Below are 24947 nucleotides of genomic sequence, written 5' to 3' on the forward strand. Positions count from 1 at the left end.
GTGGTCTGTCTATTGGTTCTGTCAGTGTATTTAGAATGCTACACATCTTTTCATTTTTAGACTTTTTCCCAAACTGCTTATTTCCATTTAAATGAACTGTTTGTATTAAAAACAAGCTATTGCAGGAAACCTACTGAACACATTTTGCAATTTTTGTTTCATTTAACATGCAAGACGATTGCTCTTGACGGGGAAATTGTTTTTCAGAAAACTGTAAAAGCAGGTTTTTGAAGTACTCTTGATGGGTTTGAGCTGCAAACTTTGTGCTTTTCCTACCAAAGTGATGAGAGAAGACAAGTAATCAGTACAGTACTGACCCCCAGTGGCAAGACCCTCGAAGAGCACCCAGAGATTAGAACAAAAAAAAATAAAAAAGGAAAATCTGCAGTAAGGACTATGGTTTCTAACTATGATTATACTACAGTTACATTGAAGCACTTTCTAATCTTTCAAGCTAACTTGCATATTCATGTTTGACATGTTTAGCATGGTTTTTCTTCATTTTCCATATTAACCATGAGAACCATCTTGCAGCTCTCTTGCCCCTCATCTCATGTTTAGCACCTCTTCGTACCAGTTTCACTCTGAACAGAACATGAATGTAAATGAATTGCAGGGATGCCGTACCGGTTCTGTGTGCCGGCCTACCTTGCTCCCCCAAAGGATTGAAATCAATGAGGCAAAATGGAGCTTTCAGGCTCGGCAGTGTTGAACTCAATGGGCCGTGACGGCTCGTAAGATTAATGAGGGGAGCTTCTGCTGAACAAGCAAGAACGTGACTCTCAAAAACGCGTGTAGCCATGTTTACCGAGGCTTTAAATGGCTCTGATCACAGGCCATTCAGCAGTTGCAAGTTGGTGTGTGTCTCAGCCTTTTAATGTCATGGATACCCACCTACCATCTAACAAAACAAAAAAGCAGTCAAACATGTAAAGTCACAATAATTGTATTTCTTTATTGAAATATAATCGACCCCTGAGGCTAGATAAAAAAAGGCCACAGATTGTTTGTGCCTCGTCTAGCTCCTCAGTCCGACACAGCCAGTTAGAACACAATTAGAACAACAGACCTGACCAAAAACACACATTACACTACTGCTGTGACAACTCCAAATTTAGTTTTTAGTAATCCAAACTTAAAAGTTTCCACGGCCCTTTACATACTGACGACATTTCAGGACACACACAGCTCAAATCAATTGGGTAACTTCACCAATACTGTCTATTTGAAAAAGAATGCTACCTCTCCAATTAATAAAAACAAAAGTGCTCAAATTGGCTCACATATAAACCAGGGTCAAATAATTATTCCATTATATTCACTTCCAGCGTGTGGATTTGGTCTGCCTGAAAAGTGAAATCAGCAGGTTTGTTTGTATAAGCCATAATGATTAATTCAAGAAAGGTAACTTTGATTTCAAATTGTACTTTGGACCTCAAACCAAAAGGTTAAATAGTGAACTGCATAGCAGACACATGGCTGGTACATGAGCTCAGTCTGCTTAAAGGAACTGTGTTCTTAACGAGAGTCCCCCAAAACGTGTAGGATGGGATTAGCCTCTTTCAACTGATGAGCAGTCGGCACCTTGCATGGCAGCCTCTGCAATCAGTGTATGAATGTGTGTGATTGGGGTAAATTGAGATGTAGTGTAAAGCGCTTTGAGTGGTCAGAAGACTAAAAAGGCGCTATACAAGTACAGTCCATTTACCACCTGCACACTATGAAGCTAGCTTGCATGCCAGACAGCTTACTTTAGCATGTAGAGTGGAAGCAGGGGGGAAACGGCTAGCCTAGTCCAAAGTTATCAAATAATCCAGCACATTTAAACAAACTAAATAATATACTCAATGAATTTTAAATGTGCTGGTTGGCTGATTTTAGTATTATCTTCACACACAAGGTCTTTCCTCCCTGTTTCCAGTTTTTAAACCAAGCTAAACTAAGGTATCCAGACTGCTGGATATAGCTAAGTGTACAGAAATGCGTGTGCTGTCAATCTTCTCATCCAACTCTGACATTTTGGAAAGTACTCTTATTCAGTCGTCTTGTTCAAAGTATTCCTTTTAGGACGTTTCACATTGAACAATTAAACATATTAAGGATGACAAGTTGGATGACAAACTTTTCTTGTTTTGTCATTACTTGTTAACTTGTGAGGCCATCTCCACATGAGCTTCAGTAAAGCAGTCTCTTCCTATGGGGGCTCAAAGGCGAAAGGCCTGTTACCCATTGAGAGTCCCAAAGAAGAAAAAAGAAAACAAATAGGGGGATGGATTAAGCTTTTTGTCCAGGTCTGGGACACGCTGAGGTAACATAGACAGTAATAAATTATTCAGTTGTTTAAAAAACACTTTGCAAGAATCATATCAATAATACAAAATAGTATCAAACATACATGATGCAACATTTTCATCAAAAACACACACAGCTTTTTTGTTTTCCTCCTCCACAATCCAGAGTCAGCTGTTCCATTGCTCAATGTTCATTACATCAATGTTTTCTGTCCTTCTCTGGAATCTCTTTGTGAAGTCCCTTTGACAGTAGATAGAGATTAATACTGTATTCCTTCTTTTGCTGAGGTGGATTTTCCACTTTCATGCTGAGGTGAATTTGTATGCCATTCAATAAATGAGTTTTGTTCATACTCAACCTTCAAAACTGAGTAATATGGAACTTTTATTTCAATACCTTTCAAATGATTAAATTCTAACTTAAATAATCTGTTACAATCATCGCCAAGGCAACAGGCATACACAGGCACACAGGGCTACAGCGCTAATTGCCTCTTTGCTCGTTTTGTTATTCGATTTTACATTCAAATCGTTTTGAACGTGCCTTTTCAATTCACTTACAGATTAGAACAGAAAACAACATGCCAATAGGAAAGTCAGAAATTGTATTAAAAGTGCAAAAATGTATTCCTTCATGAGACGGTATTCATCCAGACAAAAAAAAAAGTTGTCCACTGAAACTTTAGTGCGCTAACAGTACAAGCCATTTCATAGGTTATTAAATTGTACATTCCTATCCACCTCACAGCTACAAACATGAACTGAATGCCTTGTTGCTTCGAGTGTGTGGTTTTCCTACAACTAAACTGTAGCTAGGTTCACATGGCTTTAAGCCCTAGGAGCATCCCGCCGCCTGGTCGAGACAGGCTTTGTAACTCTGATGTTTTCTCAGGGCAACAGTATGTATCCCCGAACTGAAGGAGCGTTACCCTTTACCGAGCATGACTCTTATTTGTAACCTTGTCCTGGATTCAGCTGTGCAGTTTGAAAAGCTGAAATAAAGTGACATCACATTATTTTGGTTAGTGGCCAGTGCAAATCAGCTTCCCCAGCCCGTTTCAGATCTGAAACACTAAGCTCTCACTATCCCTTATCTATTCGATTTCATACAGATCTTTTGTAAACCAGCATTAAATTTGTTTACATTGCCGCCTATAATTATACTTTTTTTTAAATCACAAATATAATTGTAATTCTCTATTTTATTATTTTTTTTAAGATACAAAAACACATGGAAAGTTACTTGTTTTGAAGAGAATCTCTTGAGACCACAAAGACAAAAAAAAATAAAAAATTCAGGTCTGTCGTTCATACAGTACTGAAGAAGACTGCACTCATCCTGCCATTGACTGAAGAGGCAACCTAAATGATCCACTGTTATTTTCAAAAAGACATGATGGCTCTGATATACGTTTTTAAGATGGGAAAATAATCCATTTATAAGAGTCTGTAAACATTCGCTGAAACGTCAGTAACCCTGTTATGTTTACATTAACGTTTTAACATCACACACCGGACCAATCTTACTTTCCTTTACAATTACAATATTTAAACACGTATTCAACAAGCTGATATGACCATGGCCTTCACCTGTCAACCGATGTGACACGTTTTCTCAGCATCACGTCACACTTGTTTCGCTTGCTACGACTTCCATTCCCTCTGAACTGACATTTCGCGCCCAGAGCGTCACATGACCACGAGGTACACGCTACACTCACAGAACATGTATTTTCACTGCCAAAAATCACCGTCACCGCTCTCATACTCATCCGCCGTGCCCTCGTGACGTCCACTCTACAACGAGAGAGAACACAGACAAACATATCTAAAGATCACACGGGTGCTTTTTCGTCCAGAAATTGTAGGAGTGTGGGGATTGAAAGGTGATGACCAGCAGGTTGTTGGGAGTTGGTCCATAAAATACGAGGTGCCATTTTGAGTTCTTCCCTTTCTCAAGAAGACAAAAAGGTCCAACATTAAGGTGATCCTGATCTCTGGCTTCCCCCCCAGAGTCTGTCCTCTTGTGCCACATTTGATATTAAATTCAAAAATCACACTTGATCGAGAAGCAGTTCAGTAACACTGTAGTTCTGTCTTTGGAGACACAGATGGGAGACCTTTGAAAGGGACCATAAATTGAAAAGAGACGGCGTAGTGCTCATTCCAAGGCATGGTGAAGGGTTGTGGGGAGCCCAACATTTCAGATTGACTTCTCCTTCCGCCTCTCTGGATCCATACAGCCATTCTTCGACACCCCCCCATCCCCCCTCCCTTTGTTTGTGCTCCAGTAGTTACCACTGCTGGGGAGTTCCCTGACATCCAAAAGGTAAGTGGGTGTGCATGTGGGTGTGTGTACGTTATGAATTATTAGCAGGGGGGGGGGGGGGGGTCACAATATGGCGCAGTGGAACCTGTGGGAACCTGCGGAGCGTTCTGCTCTCCATTTCATCTTCTTTTTCTTCTTCTGGTTTCGCTCTGGGACCTGTTGTCTGTGAGTGTGGAGAAAGAAAAATAATGAGAGTTTGATAAAATAATCCTAACTTCATGCTTTTTCTGAGAACTCACAACACAATAATCCTGCCATGGTTATCATTTTGGCTCATAAAGTTCTATTTATCAAGGAGTTTATTCAACTAAGTTGTTATTTTTAAAGTCAAAAATAGATCCAACAGTCAGGGGAATACACTTATTTACTTTCTTGTTGATGATTAGATGTGAAGATCGATGCCGCTGTCATGAAGGGCTGGACGATATGGCCAAAAATGTTATCACAATAATACAGTTCATATCTTTCGATATCGATAATTATCACGATAAGTATCAAATCATAATTTCTTTTGAGTTTAAAAGTCTGATTTCTGCTCCTGAGTCAAAGTTGAAGATTCCAGATGGTTCCTTTAGTTTTCAGTCGAGACTCTGGAACAGACAACAGACCTCTGCCCGAGGATCTCAAGGTACGTGCTGGTGCGTATGGGACTAAAAGGTCAGAAATATAACAAGGCGAGAGGCCATGAAGAGCTTTAAAAGTGATCAATAGAATTTTAAAGTCAATTCTAAAACATACTGGGAGCCAGTGTAATGAAGCTAAAACAGGAGTAATGTGGTCATATTTCTTTAGAGCAGATTGTTCATTAATCTGAAGGTCTGCGGCTTCCCAAGTCTGCAGGTATCCTTGGGCAAGATACCGAACCCCAAATTGCTCCTGGTGCCGTCGGTGAAGACTAGAAAAGTGCTACATAACAACAAGTACAGTCCATTTACCGGTTACCAGCAGCAGGTTAGCTTAGCTTAGCACAAAGACTGGAAACGGGGGAAACAGCTACCATGGCTCTGTCCAATGGTCACAAAATACACCTACTAGCACCTCTTAAACTCACTAACATGTAGTATGTCATTAGTTTAATCTGAACAACACGTGTACAAACAACCCCTTTTGGTTTTATTGGGGTTTCTGTGCTGGACTATTCTTGGCAGGGCACAGTAACTTCCTGGGGTCCTGTCGGCACCACGAGGTTGCTAGGCAAGCTAGACTAAGCTAAACGACCATACAGACATTAGCGGTATCTTTTCATCTAACTCGCAGCAATAAAGTAAATGAGAATATATCCCAAAATGCCTAATTAATTATTTAAAGGCACTATCCCCTTAAGTGCCTGTTCAGTCAGTTTTGGTGAGGGGGAACATGTGTACATTGTTCCTTCATTTTGATGCATTTATCCTTTGTTTTGTGAACATTTTCACATTACATATTTTTGCAACAGGAAATCCAGCGGAAAAATTTTTAAATCCCAGTTAAATTGGCAATATTACAAGTGAGTCAAACTAAGCTTAGAGCAAATCAATAATGTGTCCCATCTTATAGATTTGATAAACCATTTTATAAGGGAATGTTCAAGGCAGCTTAAGGCAGCTTGTGCAGAATAATCATTTCGTTTTCCCCCTCCTGTATAACTGGCTTTCTACAGTCAGACCACAAGAGGGCAATGTTGATTCATTGGTAAACTCTCTTCAGTTTTGGTGCATTTTGAATGAACATTTTGTTACAGACCTGACGTGTAGACAATGGGGACTCTCTAATCTGGATTATTTCCTTTTTACAAATACAGCTGTGTATTTGGGTGTTTGAGCAAAGGCCGTAGAACACTGACCTGCCCACTTGTTGCTTATTGGTTCTTGCAACAAAATAAGGCCTTAAAACAGGATATGACCACATACAAAAACATGGACACAAACCAGATTCTTCTGAAATTACATGTGTGTCAAGACAGGAAATAGCTCTGGGACTTTTTTCTTTGCTTTTGCACTCTCTCTAAAAACAGTTTCACTGCCCTCACATATCAGCATAACACTCTCTCATTGCCACTAACCTCTAAGTAAGTCAAACGCACAGAGAAAAAAAAACAAACAAAACAAGGAAAGGGTGATATGCTTTGAGTTTAGAATTTGATGTCCTAGAGCAGTTTAACTGCCGTTACCGCTACTGAATACATCTTACATTACTTTTTATCCAAACACATTCTGGTCTATCTCATAAAAATAGAATAAACAGAAGTAAACCTGGAGTTACCTTATAACTCGAACCAGCTCATGAAAGGCTTTGTCCACGTTCATTGGAGGATCCTTGGCACTGGTTTCAATATAAGTTATCTGAAGAAGCAAGCAGAAATATTCCAAAAGGAAGCGTCAGTGGTATTAGTTACTACTGACACGTCGCTGAAATATGAAATAAACCAAATGGTTGAACTACATAAAAATACTGTATAAAGTATACCAACATACAGTACAGGGAGGATGGAACCAGTAGAAAATCACATGAAGATGGAAGCCGTATTAGTGAAAACACAATCTTTAATTCACTCTCACCACAAAACAAAGACTAAGACTGATGTTCTCTCACACACGGTCATGTAAATGACACCGATCAATCAACTGTGTCTGATGTTCAATTCTAGTTTTATTCTGATTTAGGAGTGAATTATTTCTGATACAAGAACACACCGTTTCCTCTTACTGCTGTTTCAGAAATGCTTTCATTGTCCCAGGTTTCCACACAAAGCCTACAATGAGCGAAGGACACTACTTACGTTATGTTTTGCAGCCATCTCTTGGCCCTGGTCAGTGGTGACCTTTCTCAGATGAACCAAGTCCACTTTGTTTGCCACCAACACCATGGGGAAGGCCTCCCTGAGAGGAACAGCACACACACACACACTCTCTCACTCAGGTATTTCTGTAGAACTGAATAATGAATTTCCAAACCACTTGCTGTGGTTGCATTTTTGTTCCATTATTGACTATTGTCAGTCACCGTCAGAGAACAGACACTTCCTCTACTCTCAACAACTGACATTCAGAACACAACAGCCCAAACTTTTGGAAACAAATCCGGCGTTCTGCCCAACTGGTCTGCAGCTTGAGGAAAAGTGAGGCAAGGGTGAGATCCTTATACTTAACCAGTCTAATCCTGAAAAATGTGATGCAACGTTACCATGTCTGCTGGGTCAGCAAAACTCAAACTGACATGACTGAGGCAGGCAAAGTTTGGCTTTAAATGTTCCTCAAAGTACAAAATATATTAAATATTAAAAATTTTAGTGTGTGTGGTCCTTAAATGGCTCATGCGCACTGTTAAATCAGACCACATCAGATGATGATGTGACGGCGCTCACAGGGGCTTAAAAGTAATTTCTTACTAGGTCTTATTTTTGGAGTTTGGGCCTAAATTTCTATTGTTTATAACATTTTAGACTTCACTGATGCAGCACAATCTTGAGAATGGAGTTCAACAAGGCAAACAACATTAGTGGTAAGAAGATCATAAACAAACACCACATTGTAAATGTCTATTACATCTAACAGAGCTACTTCCTCTTGTGGAAACTTTGGCTTCTGGGTACAGTAACTTTTGTTTATTCTATTTAACATAGTTAGACACACGCACAGATTCCCAATGCAAAGATTGATTGTACTGGCCATTTTGAAGCAATCCGCTTTCGTTTTAGCTTCAAAATAGTCTTGTTTAAGACAAGTAGGAAAAACTTTGGGTTTGTTTCACTTCAACCAGTCTGATGACTCCAGTGATGCTACAGCGTTCCTTAATCAGTAAAATCTTATCGTAACCAAAAGATGAAACTAAAAGGACAAAAAAAAAAAAAAAAGACATTGTAAAAACATGATCTGTTTAGCATCCTCTTTTATGTCTAACATATTTCACATCAGTAGTAATCCAATAAGGACTTTTTAGTGTTTAGTAGATTTAGTGTTTACAGATATCAAAATGTTAGACTGATTGATTGGTCACATTTCGAAAAATTGGGGGTTTATTGTGTGTGTCATCACACACACACACACACACACACACACACACACACCAAATTCTTTCTCTGGAGTTCTCGACATGTTTGTTCTTCTTTTCAAGAGGTTTCTTTTCAAGGAAAATTACTGAGCAAGCATTCTAGGGCCCTATGAAATCAGATACTTTTTTTTTTTTACCAAATTCGGCATTTTCTGTTTAAATTTTTCTGAATTCTGTGTTTTACAACTTGTCAATTTGTTTTGATGTATCATGGAAATATGCATATAGAAATCTTCAAACATGTATACAATTATTTATAGGGACAATTTACAGTAAATGCATTGCAACAATGCAATGCCCTTACTATTAAATAGGTTAGAACTCAACTACTGAGGTTTCTTCCTACACTTCTTCTGCAGGACAGCCTCCATATGCTGCTGAACACAGTAATAACTGAGTCTGACGGAGGCTACTCTCACAGCTTAAATCCGGTGAAAAAAAATTTGCTTTTAATGCTAGGTGAAACACTGTGACAGCAATTCTGTCTTCTGTGATTTCATTTTCAGCAACAGTGTAAATGAGTTTACATTAAATCATAACTTCGCTGAGGAGTCAATTGACATGAGTTTTCTATATCATTTCCACGTCCTTCATTTTCTTCTGTTGTGTGCATCAAAAAAAAAAAAAAAATGGTTTCTGCTATGTATTACTCAGCTGCGCTGTTGTCACCTACCTGTCTTTAACCCGTAGTATGAGTTGATGGAATCGGTCAACGTGTTCAAAGCTGGCCTTGTCTGTCACAGAGAAGACGATGAGGAAACCATCTCCTGTCCTCATGTACTGCTCCCTCATAGCACTGAACTCCTCCTGGCCGGCTGTGTCCAGCACTGCGAAGATGGAGGGACATATACAGTACAAGCCACCTTATATATTTAAATGTGCTTTTCAGTGGCAAACTGCTCATTTAGACATTGTTTTTCTTATTGAACCACCTAGACACCTGATTCCATTCAAGCATGTAAAAAAAAATTATGAAAGCTGCGATAAAATTGTCAAACCCCTCTGAACCAGAAACATTGTTACATCTATTTGCTAGGGAATATAAACTGGCCCAGTGTGCAGTGATCGTTGTACAATGAGATTGTTCAATTTTGTTATTGTGACCTGTTTAAATTTTCCGCAAGTACACGAATAACAGTTCTTTTGTTTCCTCTACGAGTTGTGTGGTCAATTCCACCCACGCACTCTCATAATCCTAAGAGAAAGAGACTTGCACATTTTGGTGATCCTGTGACCCAACAATGGCCTTTCCTCGAGTGTCCCCTTCAGGCCTTGGCTACCCTTACATAACAACTGAGTCAGGACAACTTCCCTGGCCTTGGCAGAGGTCATTAATTGTCAGTACTTCATAACAGAATGTCAAAAGTTTACACAAAGATTTGTTCCCATAAACTTTAAAACTGAAGTCGTTTTCTAATTCTTTCCAGAGCTTCATGTGTTTCCAACATAAATTGAACACTTTATTGAGGGATGGATGAAATCATGGAATGATCATTTCTCCCACATGCAACAACTATAGCAGTGCCTTTTTGTCATTAATTCTTTCAGTGAGTTGCTCAGTGTGGAGAACAGCTACTGCAGGAATGCAGTTAAAAGCTAAAAAAGAACAAATACAAACGTTCACCCATTGGTCAATGATGGAAAAAGGAAAATGAATAAATAAAATGGAAGATTAGCATGGAGAGATTTCACATGCACATACAATTCTACTCACCATCCAGTATTGCCCACTGTCCATCTATCTCCGTGTGTTTAAGGTACGAGTCCTCTATCGTGGGATCGTAGTCTGGCACAAAGATCTTCTGAAAAAATTGGATGGTGAGGGCACTCTTCCCAACGCCACCATCCCCCACCACCACCAGCTTGTACGTTGGCAGGTTGTCACTTGGCACGGCGCTGGTCGCCATGGCTACCTCAACAGCAGCGGTAAAGGTGGGAAGTAGGGTAGTAGGTGGCTGATAGGAGGGAAGGGGGGGGGAGAGAGAGAGAGAGAGAGAGACATCTGTAAGAGCATCCTGCAGGTGCAGAGATATACAAGACCAAATAATCTGTGCAGAGCAGCCAATACCCCTTCTTACTAAAAATACAGAAATGATCAATTACTTAAAATCAGTTTACCCCCAGACATATCATCACAAAGCCCCAACCTACCAGGAGCTCAAACACAATGAGCAGATATATTTTGCAGCAATTATTTCACATTTGGGCATTTCTCCCAGTAAATAGGAGAGTTTCTGTGTGTCTGATATGAATTTGAATTCGGGGTATATTTGGGAAATGTTTGCAAAGTGTTTTTGTCTTAGTGTTTTATATTTAGGGCATGAGGTTAGAAAGTGCAGCTGTGTCTCTACCTGTCCTCTGTCACACTGGGAGCAGAGTCTCTCCTCTTGTGGTAGCCAGCTCTGTCTGTGGCGACCCTTTTCTATGTCTCAACAAACCTGTGTTTACTCAGTTTGTATGTTAACATGTCAACATTTTTCTTAGTTTAGGACATTTTATTGAGCTCAGGTAATTTGCCAGTGTGAATTCTCTTTTTAGGGTCAGGTTACATTGTAATTTACATTGTGTTCTGGTTGTTTCTTTCCAGTGTTCAATATATTTTTCCTTTTTGCTTGTTGATAATTTGGTTTTGTCTGCTTGAGTTGGTGTTGCTGTCCTGAGGCTGTTGGGGACTTGTTACTGCAGAGAGCCTCGGGACCATCTGGCTGGATTAACAATGGAGAGGAGGGAGAGCGAACAGGGGAGAGCGGTATTAAGGTTTTTTTGTTGCAGCTGCTCTTTCATCACCATGGAGACCACAGACCACAGCTACGAGTTGTGGATCAAGGCAGAAAGATGGTGGTGAGGGGGGGGGGACTAGTACAAAAAGAGAAAGAGAGGCTAAAAGAGTTCAGCACCCGTTAAGTCACCTACAACACACACTTTCATAGTTGGATAACAGTAATTTAGATTCTAAGCTGCACCCACCAGAGAAAGACAACAAGCTGAATGACAGCTGTACACGGCAGTGGAACAACTGACAGAGAAGCTGATGTTTTTTCCAGTCCCTGTAATACAGTCAGTTGTCTTGGAGCCAACGTCCAGCAGCCATTACAGGAACTGCATCTTATGGGGATTCAAAGCACACTGACCTACACTATAATGATCCTGCTTAAGCAGGTAGTGCTAATAGGCACTAACCTGATTAGTGTGCAGGCAAGCAGGCTGGAGACAAAGCCTCATGTTTTAAAAAGGGTTGCTATGTTCAGCTTTTAGCGCTTTAGTAGCTTCAGCGTGACATATAGGTTCTCCATTTTCTTCTTGAAACATTCATGAAACATTTTGTTCTTGAAACAGAACAACCTGCACAGTGTGTCAGGGGGGCACGCCAAGAACACGCTCGCTTAGCGCACCTGTGGCACACTGGGATACTGGATGGGATCAGAAAGAATACATCATCATACATAAATACATTACAGGTGGGCATTTTAGAGGTTGTGAGAATCATGGCCAATAACATGTACCACTTTCATCCCCTTTAAAACACATGCCTCTCCCCTCTCCACGTCATGACACACAGACAGTCTCAGTTTTCCTCAGGGAAAACTTATTGTTGTCTGTTATGTATGATTTCAAACATGATCCTGGTAGTGATCCACAAATAAATTAGGATTAGGACACTTTCTGGGAACGACACTACAGGTTTATTGAATGGTAAAAGTGCAAACACGGCACAGCGCACTGCTCGGCGACCGCATGTGCACTCCGTGGTCAAAGTAGTAAAAGTAGTAGCAAAATAGTTGAACTTTTTAGCTGAACCCATCGACAGCGTTGTGTTAAAAAAATAGACTAACTTCTCAGAGTTAACTTCAACGCATTAGTGTTTTATATTTAGTTTTAGGTCATCTAACTTCTGATAGTGAGTTAGTTAAAATCGCCTTAATATCGGCACATGAAAAATCGATCGCCGATCATCCATTCAATCGTCGATAAGCGATCCGATCGCCAATCGGAACAACCCTACTCCTCAGGGTCCTTTTCGTGGAGAATCTGAACTGCTTTTTATGTGTCAGCATCCAACACGCTGTTGATTTGCAGTAGAAACACCAAATAAAGTGACCAAATATTATGGAACCCAAGTGTGCTGGGTGGACAAGACACACTAATTCTTGGCCACCAAGATTGCCATGCATTGCTGGACTACAGCATCACCACACCCTCTGTGTTCACATGAAAACTCCACAGGGCACTTTTAAGATACTGCTAATGCAAAGCTAACATTTCCTGCAGCTGCTGCTTCATATTAAGAAAAAAAAATATTTTTAGAAAAAAAAAAAAAAAAAAAAAAAAAAAAACACAAAAGGCTTTTATTGTGAAGCAGCTACAGGAAATGCAGCTTCATTTGTCACAAACATTAGCACCTTACTGCTATTGTGATGAGAGTTGGTCAACCAATATCTAACAGCCAACATGTTTTCAATATGAGGAAGGATAGTAAGAGAAGCAGGAGCTGCAATAAAACTGCTTGGATGATGGGTTGTAGGAAACAGACCTCATTGTACTATAGTACAGAAAACCACTTGCAATGCTCTCACGGCGTTGCCTCTAATCATAGTCTCTCACAGCATTTATATCACATCTGTATGGGAGAGCAGCTAAAGCAGCCTTGGGTCAGCCTGGTTTGGCGAGTAGCAGAAACCATGCTAATGACGTGTACTCTCTGTAGCCCACTAGAACCACAGAACCAGCAGAGAAATGTGATGGCTTCAACACAAATGGATAACTGTAGTTTGTAATTATGGCTTTTTTAAAAACAAAAATACACATCTTGCTAGAATATGAGAGGTTTAACAGAAGAGGAGAGGATTTCTTTTCCCACACAAGTGAAGTACAGTAGAGGCTCGATATTTAAAAAAAAAAAATAAACATTTGCAAATGATTCAGATGCGTTCTGTACTTACACTTCAGGGAAACCGCTTATACAGTACTACAACGCAATCTGTCATACATTAATACAGTAATACCGTGTAGTAAAAATCACTTAGAGCAGTGACTTGGAAGCTTTATCATGCTGTTGTGGCAAAAAGCCCACACTACAGCTGGCCTTAAAGTGGCTACAGAAAGAACGAGACATGGGAGGGAAGCAAGCGAAGAGAGGAGGGCGAGAGACACCGGAAACAGAAGAGTGAGGGAGAGGAAGCCAGGGCACATGAGGACAGAGTTGACAGAAATGTTACAATGTGGTGTGAAGTCGACACAATAGACACCACAGTTTTACCGTTTTACTTCTACAAAAGGAAACTTCCCTCTACGATGAAAGTTCTCTGTCCAGACATAAAATTCAAACATGTTATAAAAAAACAATCTTTTTAAAGAGTGCGCAAATGATTAGAATCATTAAACACCACCTAATGTGCAATTTTATCCATGAACTAGACTTGGCCCACACTGTAATGGACTCAACTTGGTCCAAAGTGTCATGACACTTAAATCGTCTTTTGACATCATCTTAAAGACTTATGTTTTGTGATTTGATAGGGACAGCTTTCCAATGCAAGTATCACATTGTTTATAGCAGATGCTATTACAACTGATAGCCAACATTTTTAGATTTTAGTCAAATCCAGGTTGAAGTCAAATTATCAATCAAATCAAGCTAACTTAAAGGATCCCCTGGCTATTAGTAATGCTATTGGCTAATGTTTTTATGAGTGGGTCCCCATGTTGTGCACGAGGACGCACATGTGAGCAAGCACCAGGGCGACAGAATACACATTCCTGCTGCCAGTTTTACTTTTGGTCACGCATAGAGAAACGTTGTAGTGCAAAGGCAAACACTTTTTTTTGTTGTATTTTTTTTTTTTTTAAACGGATTTGTAAATGTTTTGAGGAAGGAAATAAACTCAATACTTCTGTAAGGCCTCAGGGAAACTGTGAGTTATAGTGAGAAACATTGAATGTAAACGCAGATTTGACTGTTTAAAAGAAAACTCATTTAAAATATCCACATACAAAGAAAAGACCTAAATGTTCACCAACATAAATTGCTGCCTGGAAATGTATAAATGTATGGTCTGTTTTAAAAAACATTTTGAGTGTAATGTTATGCATTAGGCTTAGGTAGAATTTAGAAATGCAGACAGTATGACTGCTGTTTCTATTAAACTGATACGGAGATGCTGTATTGAGGTGATGTTTTGTAGGTGGGCGACACCGTGTGAAACTGCCTGACATCATCTTCAGCGCAATAACTAAATAAATACCAAATAAAGCAGAAACAAAAAGCAGTTGAACAACACACACACACACAAACACGCTTTAGCTGCAGCCATTATTCACTGACAAACTGTAGTACACTGTACAGTTACTGCCAAACTTCACTGCTCACCTTTTCCTCTGATACATATTCACATCACTCTCTGCTGCTCGTTCTATTTTTCTCAACCACACACTCACTCCTCACACTATAAAGGACCTACTGTATAGCGCACCGCAAGGGGTGTGGATAAAGTTACAGGACCAGCAAACAAAACAAACGTTATATATATATATATATATATATATATATATGTGGTTTAGTCCCGATGATAAAGGTGAGGCAGCCAAAACGGACGAAGCTCTGTGCACATCATCTCCGTTCAGCCCACTGATGTGTCATCCAGTCCTCCAGCAAGAATGAATAGAAGAAGATTATTTCCTATCTGTTCATTATTCTATGGGCCATAAGCATTTAAACCCAGTGAGTAGGCTAACTGCTTTGTGGCAAACCACTGATACAATCATCTGAAATAAAACTAATATATTTCATCTTACTGTGAAACCTTCAGATTTCTAGTTCTCATTAAACTGTTGCAACAGTCAAAAGCAGACAAAAAACACATTCACTCACTACCAGCACAACAACCCCGCCACCCACCCACGCACCCATTCCTCCTTCATCCACCAGGAAACAGCTGTCAGCTGGCTACAGTCCATCCTTTCCTGCTCAGCACAATGGAGGGAAGGAAGATGTTTCCTTCCGTTCCAAAGCCAGCCCGCCAATCAGTCAGTCTGCCGCAGTCAGCCAGCCAGGTTGGGCAAAGAATTTCCAAGCCAAATTCCTGATGATAAAAAGCCTCCACAATCAGTCAGTTGGCTGGCTGTCAAAAAGCTCAAAGTAATGTCAAAGCCACTATAACATTTCACAAGACACTGCCTTGGACGTGTTCAGTGCTGTGCAGAAAAAAAAGAAACAACAACAAAAACCTTGAGAAGCATCATGAAATCACAGTACCTGCCACCACACACCATTCTGCGATACAAAAAATAATCCACAGAAACTAGTTCAAACCAAATTCCTTTGAGAGAGGAAGCTCGGTGGAGTCCAACCAAAGTTAGTCATCTGACCGATGTGGCTATATGGCTTTCCATAATGTTTCAGGGGGGTGACCAAGGCTGCAAAGGACATGCTTACAGTGTTGTGCATTACACTTGCCAATAAGTCCTTTCCTCTACACTTCGGCCTTTCATCCACACTAAGCTGGCATTTTCTACCCCTGAAAATGGAGCTTTTTGAAAACCCTCTCCAGAAGGAAAAATACGAAAATGGCTGACTCAGAAATGGAGCTCGTCCAACAGTTATGTATGGCTGTTAGCCCTCACTAACAGCATGATCAGGTGCTTCTATGAAACAGCAACATTAATTTAAACTTTCTAACAAGCTACAGCTCTCTGTATGTGCCCTTTTTGTATGTCAGTAACTGATCATGTAATATTTGTAATAACATGATGCAGCAGTGTTGTCATTATAATTTAGGTTGTAATGGTACATGTGTTGTCCAAACGGTTCGGTACACGGCGTTCAGTTTGTTATGCGACTCCCTCGGTTTGGTATGCGACTCCCTCGGTTTAGTATGTCCTGTGACCCCAAGAATTAGCCAAAATACTCTATTTATGTCAACTACTCACAAGCACAGAAATTCTAGAGGTTCAACCCGGGAAACCTTTTGGCAGTGCACCAGCTGTTGTCTATCAGCTAATTGGCTCAGCCCGGTTAGCCAGGTTAGTCAAGCTCATGTAGTGTTGCTGCCTCCAAATGGCAAACACAAATGAGAGACCAGAGCTGAGATCCTCCTGTGACATTTAGATCCACTGCCCTGTTAGTTACAGCAAAAATGGGCAATGATTAGTGCCACACCACACCGGGGGGGGGGGTTCACATTTGTGTCCCCATCTGACAAAAGACAAGATGTGTGAATGGAAGAAAACAAAATGTTTATTAGGGATGCACCGAAATGAAAATTCTTGGGCAAAGCGGATTATAATGAAAAATTTGCTGAATACCGAACAAGAACATTCACATTTTTGCCATTTCTTTTACCATTGCATAAATTCAATAGTCAAAAATGTGCTTTTTACTCAGCGTTTCCCACAAGATTTGGAGAGACTATGGCGGGTGGGTCCGAGGCCCGAGAGGGTCCGGTATAGTAAATAACATAATATGTTTTATACTTTACGGGTATGTGAATAATCCAATTAATCTTATTTCCAAACTGTATAGACATCTTATTTTGAAAACCGGACGTTGTCACATGTGTATCCTCGCACTAAATTCATCAACTCCGACCCAGTTTGATAAATAATGTATGTGGTTCTTGTGTCGCATAACGTTTAGACTTCAAAGCTTCTCATCAGGTAGGACTCTCATACTGCAACACTTGTCTTTGTAAAGAGAGAAAATGACATGAAAAGTCGCTAACCTGCCTGTTGGCTCTCTCTGGTCCTTTTCAGTTACCATAAAGGCTTGAATACGTGTGCACTCCAAATGTAGGTGCAGCTAGTTTAATCGCCTTCTCAGAAACGAGTGACAGAACCACTCAAAGCCGGTCAGACAGTTTGTTCCCTTTTCTAAGAAAAGTCAGGCACAGAGTGGATATGCTAGGAGACAATTCTGAGAACAGTGTCTGCAAAACAGCGATTTTTGTGTCTTTCTCGGACACTTTAAAATGCTTCCACACTGCCGACCATAGACTGTATATAAGAAGTGGCGCAGTCATTATGACGTCACCCGTTGGTTTGTGGACTGCCGTTTTGAAGCCTCGAGTTTGGCATCTTGATATGCCACACCTGTGAGGTGGATGGATTATCTCGGCAAAGGAGAAGTGCTCACTAACACAGATTTTGACAGATTTGTTAACAATATTTGAAAGGAATAGGCCTTTTGTGTACATAGAGAAAATCTTAGATCTTTCAGTTCAGCTCATGATAAATGGAGGCAAAAAACAAAATTGTTGCGTTTATAATTTTGTTCAGTATATATATATAATATAATCATTGGACACCTTGTAGCGCACACTGGATGTGCAGCAGTGTAGCATATCAACAGGACTGCAAAGCATCTAAGTCATTGTATAAAGCTTCTTTTGTATGTTGTTTCACTTGATTCCTCCTCACCAAAGAAGAGAGTAAACCAGTGACATATTCTGTCAACTCGCAATGCCTCCCCGACACTAAGAAAACTACTTTACAGGTGTGTGGTTTTACATTTAAAATAATAGAAGCAGCTGGCATGTTTTGAACTTCATATTTTGTCTTTACCGTGACTCCATAGAGCCACGCTGGACTCTTGAGAAATGGCTAGTAGCTGCCTTGGGAAAAGATAAAAGGAACTTCCCTCTTCACATGGGAACAAAGCAGCAACAAGTCTCACAGAACAGGAATAAAGAGGTGGTGCACACCCCAGCCTGTACTGTAGTGTTGACATCAACACTCATCAGTCATTCGAACGAGGCACTGAAACATTGTTCACAGAGTTCAAAATGTATTAAAGCTTGAAGCTGCTGTAAAGTGAAAACCTCTAGTCAAACTCAACCCTCCACCCCCTTCTTGTATTGAGAGCTGATCTAAACTTTCATTTTACATTTGATTTTTCCATTTAAGAACTGGATAGTACTATTTCATGAACTGTGCCATGGTGGACAAGAATATATATTTTCCTAAATTGATTTCGGTGTTCGGGGGCGGCACGGTGGTGCAGTGGTTAGCACTGTCGCCTCACAGCAAGAAGGTTGTTCGAAGAAGGTGTTCGGCTTGATAAGCGAAAATAAAATTTTACCGAACAATTACGCCGACACCGCCGTCCGTGAAAGACGCAAAATTTGCCGTTTGCAGACACAGTTCAGCTGAATTGTCTCCTAGCACATCCACTCCATCTGTGGCTGACTTCTTAGAAAAGGCAAAAAAAAACGGTCTGAGCCGCTTTGAGTGTTTCTGTCACTCATTTTCGAGTAGGGTTGGGCAAGGTCTACAGTGAAACATCGGTATGGACGATGGCATCGTGCGGGGGGCAGCTTCACTCGGTAAAAAAACAAAAAAAAAAGGTAGACTTATGTTACGAGTCGCGGTGGATATTTTACGCACGGACCAGGTGAAGCAGCAGTGAACACACAGGGTGCAGATGTTGGTTTCAGTTGTATAATAGGCTACGTCATTAATAAGCCTACCTGCAGCTCACCTGCTGCCGTGAGCTGCAGGTAGGTACAAATATACGAGTTCTCAGTGTTTTGGGCGACTTTATAAAACATATTGCTGATGGAGAAAATGCACCAATGGGGGGAGAAAGAGGCGTGGCAAGCCGGGGTGTTTACCTTAAAAACAATAAGAATTTTTGCTGAGGGGGGCGGGTGTTTTACAATCACGATGCCGGCTCAACGTCGTGATGTCCGTCCGTGGCATCGTCTATAGGCCCAACCCTATTTGTGAGAAGGCGATTAAGCTAGCCGCACCTAAATTTGGAGAGCACATGTATTCAAGCCTTTATGGTAAATCCACTGAAACAGACCAGAGCGAGCTGACAGGCAGGTTAGCGACTTTATCCTGTCATTTTCTCTCTCTACAGAGAGACAAGTGCTGCAGTATGAGAGTCCTACCTGAAGAGAGGCTGTGAAGTCTTCATGTTACGTGATACGAGAACCACATACAACATTTTTTATCAAATTGGGTCGGACTTGATGAATTTATCCATTAAAGTAAATGGACACTACATTACTTTACCGGACCCGCTCGGGCCTCGGACCCACCCACCATAGTCTCTCCAAATCTTGTGGGAAATAAAATTTTTTTTTATAAAAGCACAGTTTTACTATTTAAATTTGTACAATGGCAAAAAAAAAAAAAAAAAAAGATATAACTGGAAAGTTTTTCATTATATTCGGTTTTGGCTTTTCAAGAACTATCATTCATGCCTCCCTAGTTTAGGGGCCATCTCGGTCTATGAGCTGGAGGCAGATACAAAAAAGGACCCCAAAATGTCTTTACCAGCATCAATATTGGCGATATCCTTCAATTATTAATGTGGTCAAAAAAGCATGTCATTACTCGCATGGGCCTTATTTCTTCCACCATGCCTGCCAACATGGCATCACATTTACTTAAGATGTTTTCGTCACAGAATAACATGGCTCTCTGGATGCAACTGTAGCACCTCCTTCACCAGTCCAGGCAGTAAGGTGCAATCTGCCCAACTTAGCCAGTGTCTTATTGTACAGCGTTGTTTCCTTCATGTCTTCCAAACTTATTTAACGATTTTTAATACCCTGTGCAACATTTGTCTGATAGGACAAAGTGCAAATATAGCCTAACAGGATGCTGTATAGTTGATCACATGATTGTGGGTCATCATAACGATGACTAACTTGGCACAGCCTCCAGTCTCACGGCATTGTTTGAGAACCCATTTAGCCATAAATTACATTGATGTCTTTTTTCATAATACTATGTCTTTCTCAGAAATTCTTTGTGGATAAGGCTGCCATTCACACACACACATACACACATACACACAAACACAACCCAAATATCTTACTAATGTACTGTGACTTGCTTGGGGCTTTTCCTACTCTGACCTTTCCATTCATTCATTCTGATCATTTTACATTTTCTTCTGGCTATTTAGGACTTTCAACCAGGACACAGGATGCCACGAGTGAACCACTACCAGGCATCAGGGACACTGAATGAATGATTTAGTGTTCATGACTGTACATGAACAACTCATTTCCAATTTCATTTGGGAGGAAGGGACAAATGCAATAAGGTAAGAACACAGTATGTTTTTAAAAAGGTCAAAATCACTGGTTGATTATGAGGAAGTTATTTTTGAACGACAACAACCACATAACCTACCATTAGTCTACAGCCGTGTTTCCCAAACTTAGGGTTGGGACACAAAATGGGTCGCAAGACCATTTCTATTGGGTCGCCAATTGGCAGATTAAATTTCAATAACAGTGTTAAAATATGTAAATTCTTTTTTACTACACGCCTCTGTTCAGCTCAGATGCTGTGTATGGTTTTCTCTCCCTCTTCTCCCTAACCTGATCTTCTGTCCACATTCATACAGAATTGTATGTCTTTAGTCTGCGATCTGTCCTCCGATGTCCATCTTACAATGTCTAAACTAAAATACAAGGGCGAGTTTATTAGTGTTGGCTACACCAAAGCAATTCAGAAAGGAGAGGAGATGCTTCAATGTGTAATATGTGGGGAAGTACGGAGTAATGGGGGGTTTAAAATGAATTGGACAAGTAATTCCAAACAAAACATTTGCCGTATCTGGAAAAGTCCAAACATTTATTTTTCTTTGCAAAGAAGAATCATTCAAGATGTGTTGATTCAAGATGTGTTGATTCAATATGGCACAACATACTTGTGTTAATCTGGCTTTCCAACTCTAACTTACCAAACAGACTAAATGCTCAGCTTGACCTCAGTATGGCACTTTCAAAAACTCAGCCCAATGTAAACTTCAGCCACATACTTCTCATTAAATTCAGGTCATGTCAAAAGACATGTTGGTGATGATGTGAAAGGTTTGTTTGGCCCTTTATCCATAGTTTGTGAATGTAGATGTATTTTTGTAAATTTCCAGATTTCTCTTTCGGGTCTTGAGCAGAGAACGTTTGGGAACCAGTGGTCTACAGTATACACATTCACTGCCAGCAGTCAATCACAGGCAAAAATGAACATCATACAAATGAGAGTGGTCAGTCAGCACAAAATGGTCCTTATGGTCTCAATACAACAGCCAGCCAATAATTCAATACTATGAATCATTCTCAACAAGCTGTAAAAACCAGGACATTGTGTTGGTGAAGTTTTTGTTTTACTCATTTGAAGAGCATTGTTTTATATAATGCATTACTATGAAACATGGTTCTTTGCTCTGAACATTGATTTGATTTTTTTAAATATGTGATTTTTGCCATTCTGTGATCTTTCTTGTTATTGGAAAATACCCTTTATTTCAACCGCATTACCCAGCCCTACTGTCATCATGATAATAGTGAGGAAACTTGATTAGGGATGCACACAATTAATCAGTGATGATGATGTTCATCATTTACAGAGGTTCAGGTGAACGTTCACATTTATTTTTCAGTCCCAATCCTTTCATGTTGTCATTAAAAAAGGTTCCACCACTAAGGTCAGCTGGCAGTGCCGCCATTATTCAAAATTGCAAGATTACTTATGCTCCGTGCCTGACTTTTTATTTCTTTTGTGTTCAGATTTATATTTGCCTTTATTGTGCGTACATGAACTCTCTGTTGTGGCTCTGTGTATTTTGGATGTTGGTGAACTCCAGCACCACTGATCATGTTGCAGTTGCAACTTTGATTAAAAAAAAACAAAAAAACACAGAGTCTAACATTTGGACAATATTTTAAAGAAATACTCTTCCTTGCTCAGACATTGCATAAATATTTAGGTCTTCTCTAATACACTTTAATTATTGAACATACATTCAACATACGTCAAATGCACAAGAATATCAGCGCGTCTTCAGTATCAGCTGATAAAGGCTTTGACATGAAATACAGGTTCGGACTGAAATTAACATTTGTGCTGATATAACAGGCTAATATCAGCAACAACAATCAGCCAAAATGAGTTGTAAAATATCTGCAAAAATTCAAAATTGTGCGTGCCTAATCAATTGGCCAGTCCGCAAATTTATTAAGTGACGGATACCTGGGTCTTTGTATTACAGGTGTTTTGAAATTACATTTGTCATTTGGAGCTGAACTGGTGTAACATGCTTCTGTGTAGTGAAACACTTGATTGCAAAACACTAACTGAGTATTTTAGCTGTGGTTTGGCTGCTCCAGTCTCTCCCTGAATGGTCAGGATCTCACCATCACGATGAAAATATTTGCACCAATTCGGTTTGGAATAATATATCTTCTATTTTTATTATTCATATCCATCCAAGCCCTGGGGTAGCACATCATAGAATTACATAAAAGGTGGAAGGTGGAATTTCCTATACTTGTGCAACTGAGCAGCTCAGGGGATTTCTGCCTTGCCCAAGGGCACCTCAGATAATGAAGAGGGGACCCATCACTTCTAATTTATTTCTCTGCTGTAACCTTTATGGACACAAGCCTACTTTTTTACACTAGAGAACCACCTCCACACTTTTAAATATCAGAAGTGCCACCTGGGTAATACTACATATACATGAAAGTGACAAGCTGCTTGAATCTCACAGGACTCATTATTTCATGATGCTAACAGATCACACTCTGAAGGTGGGAAACCCATCATCTAACAGTCTCACCGGAGGTAATTTCCCCTGGTCAAAAAGGTCACAATTAAGCTTTAGGGAAATTGTGAGGCCACATGAAAAAGTCGACTAACCATTACTCTCACATGCAGCAGCAGCTGTTTGACATTTCCATGAAGTTATGACGGAAGGATAAAGGGGGATCTGTCCCCAGACAGCCAAATTATCTGCTGATTTCACTTGCTATTAATAGTGATTAACATGTGTGTGTGTGTGTGTGTGTCTTTCTCTCTTTCTGCAGACCGACTGGTGCTTCTGAATGATCTCATCCAATGATTTGATTCATCAAGAATCTCTCTGTTCTCTCTGTCCAGCGGTTAAACATGCACACAAAGCTGGACAACCACACACACACACACACACACACCTTGTATGAAACACTGCATACAGAGTGGACGGTTTCGGGGGTCGTTTCTGACAGGCGATGAAAAACAAGCACTGTGTTTTTTGTTTTGTCCCCCAGGGTAATATTTTTTGACACCCAAGAGGCAAGGCCCGTCTCTGTGTTTTGTGTGTGTGTGTGTGTGTGAGCGGCCGTATGGAAAACCGACAGTAGCCGCCCCTGAATAGCGGATTTCGGTTGCTTCATCTTTCTCTTGAACTTTGCAGCAAAGAGGAATTTCCGCAAAAGGGACACAGTCGTTCATAATCTCAAAATAAAAACGAGCCCACTTCCCCTGACTGTTAGTCGAAATAATGCGGTGACAGCTAAGCTACAATTAAGTTGTTGACATGCTGGGAGTAGTTGAGCGTTTTACATTAACGGGAGGTGTTGCCCGCACTGTCCCTGAACACCAGACGGCCACATTCACAACCTCGTCCTCTCTGTCCACAGGAAAGCTACTTACAGATATGAGCTCCGCTGTCGTGAACACACAGAAAACGTCCTCACGCCGACATGTTCCTCCTCATCTCTCTCTCTCTCTCTCTTCCTCGGCTTCAAACCACCGCCGCCCTTTCGCCACAGACGGGAGTTTGCTCCCCGCATCTGCGAAACAATACGTTGAGTAGCTGATCTTTGTATTGCAACAGCTGATGCTATAAATAGACAAGCCCCAAAAGGGGTGAGCGCCGTTTTTGTGAAGGCGTTAAACCATTAATGGGGAGTTTTCAGCGGACTGTGATGTCCATTTTTATGAGAATTTAGGGGAAAAGCATGTGCGTTTTGATTCTTGAGGTATTTTTTTGTGTGTGAAAATGTCGAAATGTCACGAAGCAGCGAAAGAGTTCCCCATTTTAGTGAAATGGACTGTTCCTTTATCGACTTCTTTAAAGGGATAGTCCTGTCAAATGAGCAGTTCCTGATTCAAACCGAGTCAAATGGTTAATTAGCTTTTTCTTTTTTTTTTTTAAAGAAAAGAAATGTGGTCGTCTGTGTTTGGGGTATAGCCATATTTTGTTTTTTGTTGTTGAATCATTGACAGCTAACCCTTCTAAATTATTGAAAGACCTATTGTGTCTCAATCTGCAAGAGCCGATATCAGTTTTTTTATTTTTCCATACTTTCTCATGTGTTTGCTATACTCTTAATAATAGTTTTGTGCCATTAGTACAAAAGTTTGGGACACAGATACCCACAAATCTTACATTTTTAATTTGCTGGCTAAATCAGCAACAGGTGAAGGTTAAAAGATGCAAAGACTTTAGGTTTCAGCTTTAGAAGAGGAGAGAGAAGACATTTTTTGAGTCATCATAAACAGAAGACGTATATTCAAGG

At 40.3% G+C, this 24947-nt stretch overlaps 1 protein-coding gene across 1 annotated transcript; it reads right to left on the minus strand.

The window, feature by feature from the left end:
- Window positions 1–930: 930 nt before the first annotated feature.
- On the minus strand, window positions 931–24244 carry si:ch73-116o1.2 (ras-related protein M-Ras). Its single transcript, XM_038720135.1, has 6 exons — window positions 24079–24244; window positions 10364–10604; window positions 9323–9476; window positions 7379–7478; window positions 6862–6941; window positions 931–4783 (listed from the first exon to the last, which is right to left on the minus strand). Exons 2-6 carry the CDS (start codon window positions 10554–10556, stop codon window positions 4684–4686), a joined length of 627 nt encoding a protein of 208 aa, XP_038576063.1. The 5' UTR covers window positions 10557–10604; window positions 24079–24244; the 3' UTR covers window positions 931–4683.
- Window positions 24245–24947: the final 703 nt, after the last annotated feature.

The sequence above is a fragment of the Micropterus salmoides genome, unplaced genomic scaffold, assembly GCF_014851395.1.
Source record: "Micropterus salmoides isolate LMB-PRFRI ecotype aquatic unplaced genomic scaffold, ASM1485139v1 Ms_hic_scaffold_15, whole genome shotgun sequence".
In the NCBI taxonomy this organism is placed as follows: domain Eukaryota; kingdom Metazoa; phylum Chordata; class Actinopteri; order Centrarchiformes; family Centrarchidae; genus Micropterus; species Micropterus salmoides.